This window comes from Nicotiana attenuata, unplaced genomic scaffold (genome assembly GCF_001879085.1).
Source record: "Nicotiana attenuata strain UT unplaced genomic scaffold, NIATTr2, whole genome shotgun sequence".
NCBI classification, from domain to species: Eukaryota; Viridiplantae; Streptophyta; class Magnoliopsida; order Solanales; family Solanaceae; genus Nicotiana; species Nicotiana attenuata.
In genome coordinates this window covers 179,720-189,333 of record NW_017670813.1, presented here as the reverse complement: position 1 = coordinate 189,333, position 9,614 = coordinate 179,720, and the positions used below count along the sequence as shown (strand labels likewise).

The 9,614-nt window shown below is 36.3% G+C and overlaps 1 protein-coding gene across 1 annotated transcript; it reads left to right on the top strand.

The window, feature by feature from the left end:
- Positions 1 to 1,520: 1,520 nt before the first annotated feature.
- On the top strand, positions 1,521 to 7,863 carry LOC109243578 (dihydrolipoyllysine-residue acetyltransferase component 3 of pyruvate dehydrogenase complex, mitochondrial-like). Its single transcript, XM_019410523.1, has 19 exons — positions 1,521 to 1,697; positions 2,732 to 2,825; positions 3,095 to 3,180; positions 3,285 to 3,382; positions 3,503 to 3,543; positions 3,917 to 3,972; positions 4,073 to 4,147; positions 4,259 to 4,351; positions 4,885 to 5,118; positions 5,216 to 5,288; positions 5,452 to 5,540; positions 5,724 to 5,809; positions 5,887 to 5,962; positions 6,580 to 6,647; positions 6,733 to 6,799; positions 6,905 to 7,000; positions 7,082 to 7,184; positions 7,257 to 7,352; positions 7,455 to 7,863. The coding sequence occupies exons 1-19, from the start codon at positions 1,659 to 1,661 to the stop codon at positions 7,523 to 7,525; spliced, it is 1,641 nt and encodes a 546-aa protein (XP_019266068.1). The 5' UTR covers positions 1,521 to 1,658; the 3' UTR covers positions 7,526 to 7,863.
- Positions 7,864 to 9,614: the final 1,751 nt, after the last annotated feature.

The following is a 9,614-nucleotide window of genomic DNA, read 5'->3' as shown; positions in this document are numbered from 1 at the left end:
AGTTTAAAAAAAAATGCGGTATGGGGGGGGGTGTTCGGGGTGGGGATGGGGGGTGCGTGGGGTGGAGGGGTGAGGGTAGGGAAGGTTGAGAAGAAGTTTTGGAAAATGTTTTCCCTTCTCTTTATAAGGAAAACATGAAAATGAGTTAATAAGGAAAATGTTTTCCAAAATATTTAAGCCAATTAAATATGAGAAAATTAAAAAACATTTTCCGGAAAATATTTTCCTTCGTACCAAACACACCCTAAAAGTTGGTCAAGACGTATTTCGTTACTAACTTGTATGGAATAATATAAGTAACTTTCCATTACAACTGAATATTTTTATTTTTACTGCTGCAGATAGGAATTATTTGTATCACGATACCAGTGCATATGTCATCAATTAATATTGTGTCTAATTAAACATTTGAAATTTACTAAACAGATTATTATATTGTACAATAAGTATAATATTTTAACTTTTAAAAGATCGGGACTATTGGGACTAAAGCAAAGCAATAAAAGTATTTTACTTAGTAGTGACGACAGTGGGGAATATATATCCAAAATTCTCATAATAAGAAAGCAAAGAAAGAAAACGATAAAAAGGTCGGAAATGGAAAGAGAGCTGCATTTTCAGAAATTGAGAGCTGCTTTATCGCTGACCTTTGACCTTAGCCCACCTATACGGCTATGAGCCCGTTTAGATGGGCTTGTTGTAAGTGACTTTTAAGTCCAAAGTCACAAGTTAGAAATTCGCTTTTGGCTTTTGGCTTATTTTTTGACATTTTAGTTAAAAATAAGTGTTTAAAAGCATTTTTTACTTTATCCAAACACTACAAAATAGTTTAAAAATTATTTTGGCTTAAAAGCACTTAAAATAAATTAATACAAACGGGTTCTATATCCATTTTTTTCTCTCAGAGCCACCTATGCATATTTTCTGACTATTAATACTTGAAAATTTCGGATTCAATTAATATATTTTTAACGACGTAGAGCTTATTAAATGGGAGGCACTTTATGTTAAGAATTTTTTATTCTGGTAACCAAAGGTCTCGAACTCAAACCCTTACATAGCAAATGTAACTTTATGGTGATAATTTTATCCGATATTAATATTTTTATGTAATCTATAAATATTTTTGATAAATATAAACTTAAAAATGTTAAAAGTAAAACGATTTCAGTATTGTGAACTTGAAAATATCGAATCTATCAGATTTAGATTCTAGATTCAACTCTATACATTTACGAGCTGAAGAAAATAGGTAGTCTCTTTTTTGCCTTTTATGAACAATTGCACATAACCTAAGTTTGTTAAATTTTTTATTCACCAAAAAAAATAGGTACTGACCGGGGAATATTGTTCTACGACAGCCACCTAAGCACATACAAGCGAAGCGAGGACTAATTTTTTTAAAATAAAAAAGACGAGAAAATAAAGAAAAAAGAAAAAAGAGAAAAAGGAAAAAGAAAAGTGAGGTGGGTGGGGCGTGGGGAAGAATAACGCGATCTAAACCGAAGAATATTAGTCTATATAGTACTTATACTATTATTAAGAGCCGTAAGAGCCTCCTCCATTTTGGTTGAATTGTTGTGTGTCCAATTCCACATTCCAAAAGCCACAATTAAAAGAAGAAAAGATTTTCGATTTGGAGGTTTGGAACCATTATCATGACTTACGCTACTCACGTCCTTCGTCACTCCAAAAAGGTTTGATTCTGATATCCAGTTTTTTTTTATCTATTCAATTTTTCAATATTGACTTGTATTCTTGTATACCTAAAATCTGCGCGTATAGGTTAATTTGTTGAAGGAAGAATTTGATTGTCAATTATGTAATATCTGTGATCCATATGAGCCCGTGGTTGTGCCGCATTTCTATGTCAATATTAAAAAGTATATGTATTTCTTTTTGACGTTTTTCTTCATTGCGGCTGACTTGTGATTGCCCGTGTTTTATTTTGTATGAGATTTTGGAATTGGAGTTAGGAGCTATGCTTGCAGTTGAGTTATAAATTAGTTTATGACTTTTGGGCTTAATTTTTATGAATTTGGAGCTTTGCTATTTATATTGATATTAGGTTGAATGAGGCACATTTTCTCATTGGCGATTAGATAGTCGGAAGCTGGTTCAATGCTCACACCTAAATGAAATAACTCATAGACATGAAGTGGGACATGAAAATTCTTTATATTTTGCCGATAGCAGTTTTAGACTTTAGGCATCTTGCTTGTTGGTTGATACTTGTCGTATGGTGATATCAGCATGAACCTCATGCAATTAGTCTAACCATTTTGATCCTAGAAATATACTTGCTATCTGTATCTAGTTATTTTTCGCCTTCCCTTTCTCTGTAAAAAGTCTTACCTTCTTCGTGCTATCTTCCACAACATAAGTACTTGGCAACTCTGACCACCAAGGCTTAGGCACATGGGGAAAAAATCACCTAGTGTTTTTTGTGTCCGCTGAGATTTGAACCTGAGGCCTCATGATTCTCCTCCCACTACATTGACCACTAGACGGCACCTCTTTCGCAGTGTTAAGAAAGGAGAAAGAAAATAAAGGGACTACTTTAAAGTATATACTGGTGATGCATAATGTAGTTTGTCTTTTTAAATGGCATCGCCTAATCTATGTAATTTATCTGCTCCTGCCCTTGGAACATCCAACTGTGTGTTCAATTATTCCAGAACCTGTTAATCTCATTTTGTTTCTGTTTCTGTTGCTTTCAAATTATTTGCAGATCAGAAGTTCTTCGAACTTATTACGGCATGACTCTGCTATTCTTGTCCGCTGGTTCAGTAATGGCACGAGGTCTTCTTTGGATAAGGGAGATGGTAAATTAGTATCTTTACTTACTGATGTTTATGAATTATCCGAATTATCATATGTTTGTCATTGTGTCCAATTGCTTAACAACGAATATTACAATGTCTGATCATGTCCGTGAAGAATATCTTATGGTCATTCTTTTCTTGTTATTGCGACTAACCGTCTTGATGATCTCTTCTCGGTGATGTTTTATTTTTCTCTGTGAAAGTATGATTCAAACATTTTGTGGCTTTTACAGATATTTTAAGGTGCTAATTTGGTTTTGTATCTGTAGGGAGACACAGCATTTCCAAGTCCTTTAGTGGATGCAACTCAGGTTCAGCAGTCTCCAACAACCGTTGTAGATCAGTGTCACCCACGGTTGTGACCAGACCTTTATTTCGGTTACCCTCCTTTTATAGTTTGCTTTTTCCTGTTGAATCTGAGCAGCAATGTTTACATCAAGATCATGTTTCTGACTGTAGGTGTCATTTGTGGCAACATATAATGGAAATGTTTTGAGAAATGCAATTGATCCATGCGCCTCCATGGCTAACATGCCTTTCATGAGAGGGTCTTCTGGGTTTGTTCTCTGTCTTATTTCTTCTAATATTTTTAAAAATACGTTTTGATCATTCTCTTCAAGCAAATTCTGTTTTTTTTTTTTTTTTTTTTTTTTTTTTTTTTTTTTTTTTTGTGTCAGATCACAAGTGCCTTCAAGGAGGTCTTTCTCTACTGCTTCAGGTACTTGTCTTTTAATATCACTTTGGCCTTTGGCTATTCAATCAGAAATTTTGTTCTCAGGGCATCCTCCAGAATGCTTATAAACCTAGTTTTATTTTATGGGCATTTATCTACTCACTGTAAGTTTAGTTCCTATTTATCAGTTAAGATTCACGGGAGGACAATTTCATGTCAATGCTCTCTAATCGAGTCATTTGCATTGACGTTTTGCCTATCTTTTACTTTAGTTCTATTTGTGTCTATTTTTCCAACTGATTGCTAGAGAGATCCTTCTTACTTTGTAGCTTTAATTATGAAACACGGAACCACAGCGGGAGAACCCCCACACCTTTAATTTCTCATCTTTAGTCAGAGCTTTAATTTCTGTTTTCAGATCTTCCTCCACACCAAGAGATTGGGATGCCATCTCTTTCACCTACAATGACAGAGGTATAATGGCTTCTCTCATTAAAGCTTTTCAGAGCATCATTAGTCGTTCTGCACTTTTGGTTGTCTTAGCGCCTCAGCGGCTCCTCATACTTTTGTGCAGGGAAATATTGCTCGATGGTTAAAGAAAGAGGGTGACAAAGTTTCTCCTGGTGAAGTGCTATGTGAAGTGGAAACAGTAGGATCACTTTTTAGGTGCTATTATGATGATGTTGTTGAGGGACTTTTTTCCTTTATGTGCCGTGACTTCTGGATTCTGGTATTTATGATACTCATTCGATCCCCTTAGGATAAAGCAACTGTCGAAATGGAGTGCATGGAAGAGGGATATCTAGCTAAGATTCTTCGCGGAGACGGGGCAAGCAGTATCAAAGTTGGAGAGGTATAGATGCCTAATCTAATTGATTGAGAGTACCAATTAAGTGTGTTGTATCTTGGTGTTAGACAACTTAGACTCTAAGCCATGTGGTATAAGGGACTCACTATTATCTCCATTGTTAAATTTTTCACTCGTTTGTCCAGGATTTTCACTGTGTGGAATGTTATGCACTTGTACAGATCTGCATCTACGTAATTGATGCATCACACAGTACATTCCACGATAAAAGCTAATGCCTGGACCTCCTAGTTCCTATTTGACTTGTATCTTTGTCGGTACTTTGTTTCTAAGCTGGCGCTTTGCTGAACCTTTCATATTTTTAGCTAATAGCCACATAGAGAACCTGACAATTCCCTTATTTTATGATGTAATGCATCAGCTCATTCAAATTTACTCCTAATATCACATAGTTGACCCAACTGAATTTTCCTTCCTTTTTGAATTTTACTGCCTTGAGCTACATGCCAAGCATAGCCAGATCATTGTGGGAACTAATCAATTAAAAAAATCCTTGATGAATATTGGTAATTCTGTAGGTGATTGCTATTACCGTTGAAGAGGAAGATGACATTGCAAAGTTTAAAGATTACCAACCTTCAGCATCAGATGCTACGCCTTCACCAAAAGCATCTCCTCCTCCACCTCCACCCAAAGAAGAGGTTGCCAAGAAACCTGTCACCCCATCAGAGCCAAACGCTTCTAAACCTAGTGCGCCTGCAGATCGCATTTTTGCTAGTCCGCTGGCTAGGAAACTAGCGGAAGATCACAATGTACTTATTTTCTCCAATTAAGCTTGTTTTGAAATATGATTCAGGTCGGCATGTTTTAGCCATGAGGTTAATTCTCCATTTGTCTGAACATGAGCAGATACATCTAACAAACATCAAAGGAACAGGTCCGGAGGGACGTATTGTGAAAGCTGATATTGAAGATTATCTTGGTAACCTTTTTCCTATTCTGCATATATACTTATATGCTAGCTGATGTCACTATTGGTTTTATGTCACTGAATTTATTTCCTTTTTCTCTTATGGGAGGAAAGATTTCCCTTTGGAAATTTATGTAATTTAGAAGAATCAATAATCTTTTCTTTGATAATGTAGCTTCTCATGGAAGCGAAGCCCCTGCAGCAGCTCCCAAGGCTGATGCAGCTCTTGAATACACGGATATTCCAGTTTCACAGATAAGAAAGGTACTATTTACCCCTTTGCGGGATGCATCATCGTATTCCCAGAATTAGCGAACTTTAGTGCTTGTCCCGTGTTATCTACCATTCATCTCTTGTATTAAGTTTAGATATACTTTTTGTCTAACCATTTCTTTTACAAGCACAAGGTTTTGTCCTAGTTATACCAGTTTGGTGTAATCTGTGCAGGTGACCGCTTCTCGATTGCTGCTGTCAAAGCAAACCATTCCCCATTACTATTTGACTGTTGATACATGTGTCGACAAACTTATGGAGTGAGTATTACTTTCATTTCACAACAGCAGAATTCAACTTTTTCTGATGTTTATCATGCCCACTGCTCGGTCTGCAGATTGAGGAGCCAGCTCAATTCATTGCAAGAGGCTTCAGGAGGAAAGAAGTTATCTGTTAATGATCTTGTAATAAAGGTATGAAATACTCCTTTAAGATCCACTACGCCACCCAACAAGGAAAAAGGAAAAAGAAACCTATGGTCTTGTTATCTCGTCTCTATCCTTCTATCTGTAATCGTGAAGGGTCCAGAAAAGAGAGAAAAAGTGATTATGCATGGACCTCTATGTCGAATTGGAGCCAGAATCTCGTATTTGTCATAAGAAATCTGAATAACTCCTAACTGGTTTCCTTATTTACTGCACCTTGTCAACAAATAAAAGGTTACTTCTGTGTCCCATTATGTATGATGTTAGAACTATTTGGGAAATCAAACAATTTTTCCTTTGGCTACATTTTTCTGGACAATAATACATTTAACTATAACCAGTTGTAACTTTCACTTCATAAAAAAAAAAGTTGTGATTTTCTTTTTTTATAGGCAAAGAATTTTTAACTTTCAGTAATACTTTTAATATAACTTCTAAATATACAAATTTTAATTATGTTGAAGAATCAGTGTCCAAATTTATACTGACAATTAGGTCTTTTGACTTTGGGAATGGAAATACATAGTATGGGGTTGGGGTGTATAGAAGATATTGACATCAGTTATCAGAGAGAGAGAGAGATGACCTGGGTAACTTCATTGCAGGCTGCTGCTTTGGCTCTTCGAAAAGTTCCTCAGTGCAACAGTTCATGGGCCAATGACTACATTCGCCAGTAAGTGGAGTATATGAAGTGAGAGGACCTCTATAGTTGAAACTTGGAGTGGACATTAATAGTGCATTCTTTCTTTCAAACATAGGTATCACAACATAAATATCAATGTCGCGGTGCAGACTGATAATGGACTGTACGTTCCTGTCGTCAGGGTTTGTTCTCAATTCTCATCCCCATCTAGTGCTTATAATAATTGGATATTTCTTGATTCCTACTACCAGTTATATCTCGTCTTGGAAAATCTGTGTTGTTGGCAGGATGCTGATAAGAAAGGTTTATCCACTATTGCCGAGGAAGTGAAGAACTTAGCCCAGAAAGCAAAAGATAACAGCTTAAAACCACAGGATTATGAGGTGTGCATTGCAATTGTTAAGCCTCCTTCTGCATAGATAGAGAAAAGTATATATTATTCAACCACTTTTTTTTTTCTGCAGGGAGGGACGTTCACTGTCAGCAATTTGGGAGGGCCTTTTGGCATTAAGCAATTTTGTGCCATCATAAACCCTCCTCAATCGGCTATTCTCGCTGTTGGATCTGGTAAGTTTGCATCTCAGTGGAAGAATATATTTTAGCTGTGATATGTTGTGCTCATCGTTGTTTCTTAAATAGCTGAGAGAAGGGTGATACCTGGTACGGGCCAAGACCAGTATAAGTTTTCCAGTATGATGCCTGTAACGTTGAGCTGTGATCACCGGGTGATTGATGGTAAGTGGCTTGACTGCCTATTTAGATAGTTTAGTCCTCATATCTCCCTCTTTAGGAATCATGGTTAAACCTTTAATAATTTTAATTGATACCTTTGTCCAGGCGCAGTTGGTGCAGAATGGCTCAAAGCATTCAAAGGCTACATAGAGAGTCCGGAGTCTATGTTACTGTAGATTGATACATCCTTTTCTTGTCTTTTGAATTCTTCACGTTTTCCTCAACAAGTCGGGTGAAATTTTGCTGTATGATAACTGGTATTTTATGTGCCATGGCCTGATATTATTGCTTGATATAAGCATCTTTACTAGGGAAAACGGCTAAAAGACTTGAGAATAATGAGGCTGCAAGGCCATGTACCGTTGATTTAGGCTTTCCCTCTCACAGAGTGTATAAACAAGTTTTTGCTCGAGGTCATTGAGTTGATTATGTGTCTGAAATAAGTGGAATGCTAGCTGGAAATTCATTATTTTAAATAAGATTCACTGAACTGTTAAGGCAGAGATTGCTTCAACACGAGGCTGTTGCTTGAATCCGTGGTTGTCTTCTTGATTAACATATGCCAGTCCTGACTGTTTCTTTCGATATTGTCTTTCCTCATAGCCAAGCTAAAGTTGCGCAGTGATCGCATTGAACCTTGTGGGCAATTGCCGTACAGGTAGTTTGGAAGAAATTTTGGGGTATAAGATGGTAAGAGCACATTGGAGTAATATATAATGTGGTTAGAACTTATAATTTGGTACGATTCACAAGATCCTCGTTAAACTAATCTGAGTAGGGTTGGCAAACTGGCGGGTCGGCTCACATAAGAGTGGGTTGAACACGGATAATACAAAAGTGGATAATTAATATGGGTAACCTAACCATCTTATCTATGACTCTTTGAATACCATCACTTTTGTGAAAATTTCTAGTCTCCCAAGCTTAAGGAATCCCTAATTTGAGGCTTTATAAATGTAGAAGTTAAACCATTAATTATCCATTTTCTATGGCTTGTTTGGTATAGAGCCGTCAAAATGGGCTTGGCCCGTGAGGCCAGCCCAACCCAGCCCGCTACTTGGGTAGGGTTGGGCTATGATTTTTTGAGCCCATTTAAAACTGAGGCTTATAAGCCCGACCCACGTCAGCCCGCTAGCCCTTGAGGCTTGATCGAGGCTGCGCTTAGGCCGGCCCATGGGCCAGAAATTAATTAAATTCAAATTAATTAACTATTAAATATTTAAATAAAGTAAAAACTAAAAAAACTATTAACTATAATCTCCATTCTCTAACCCTAGATTGCTCATTTACCCTTCCATATCAACTAGAATTTAGATTTTTGACATGTATGTAATATGACAAAATTAGTTTTTCTTTTGCTTAATTAATAACGAACCCAAAAAGTTTTAGGTGGTCAATAATAATATTTTTTCAAAAAAAAATATTACTTTGAGCGGCCAATGATCAATTTGGAATACTTTAATATATTATTAATATTTAAACTGCTCTTCAGTATATAAAAAAATTAATTTTAAATATATATAAAAAAAATTGACCACTAGCAAATTTCAAGAATTTTAAAAATTTTATGGATTATAATGATGAAATCGGCAAATGATGTTAATCCTAAATTAGAAAACCTCAGCATATAAACTTGTTAGAAGCAATCTCTGAATTTGAGAAAAATGAAAGAAAAGAATTAAGAAAATATTCATGTAACTTTAAAAAGAAGAGCTAGAGATATAGAGAATTTACATTTCAATTACGAGATTCCTCGTCAAATATTAAGATTTTTGTACGCTCAAAGCAAACAAAAGTTGTTTATATGATTAATCGACTACGTCATGAAAAAATATTTAAGGATTTAAAGAAATTCTTTTTTTGTAAAAAAATTGAAGGGCGGGCCCGCCCCAGCCCGCGGCACTCTTAGGGCTGGGTTGGGCTTGCCAATTTAAGGCCCATTCATATGGCGGGCCAGCTCTTCCTAGCCCACTAAATTTAAAAGCCCACAAGGCTTGGGCTAGGCTGGGCTGGGCTGGCCCGTGTTGACAGCTCTAGTTTGGTACGAGGGATAAGGGATAATTAATTTCGGGATTTTAAGATGAGTTTATTCCACGTTTGGTTGGGATAATCGTGGTATAATTAATCCCGAGATTAGTTATTCTAAGATTGTAGTGTTTTTTTATTCCAATGGGAGGGTGAGATAACTAATCTCGGGATAACTAATCCCGAAATAATTAATCATGGAATAACTTGTTTCCCAACCAAATGACCCCTAAGTGGATT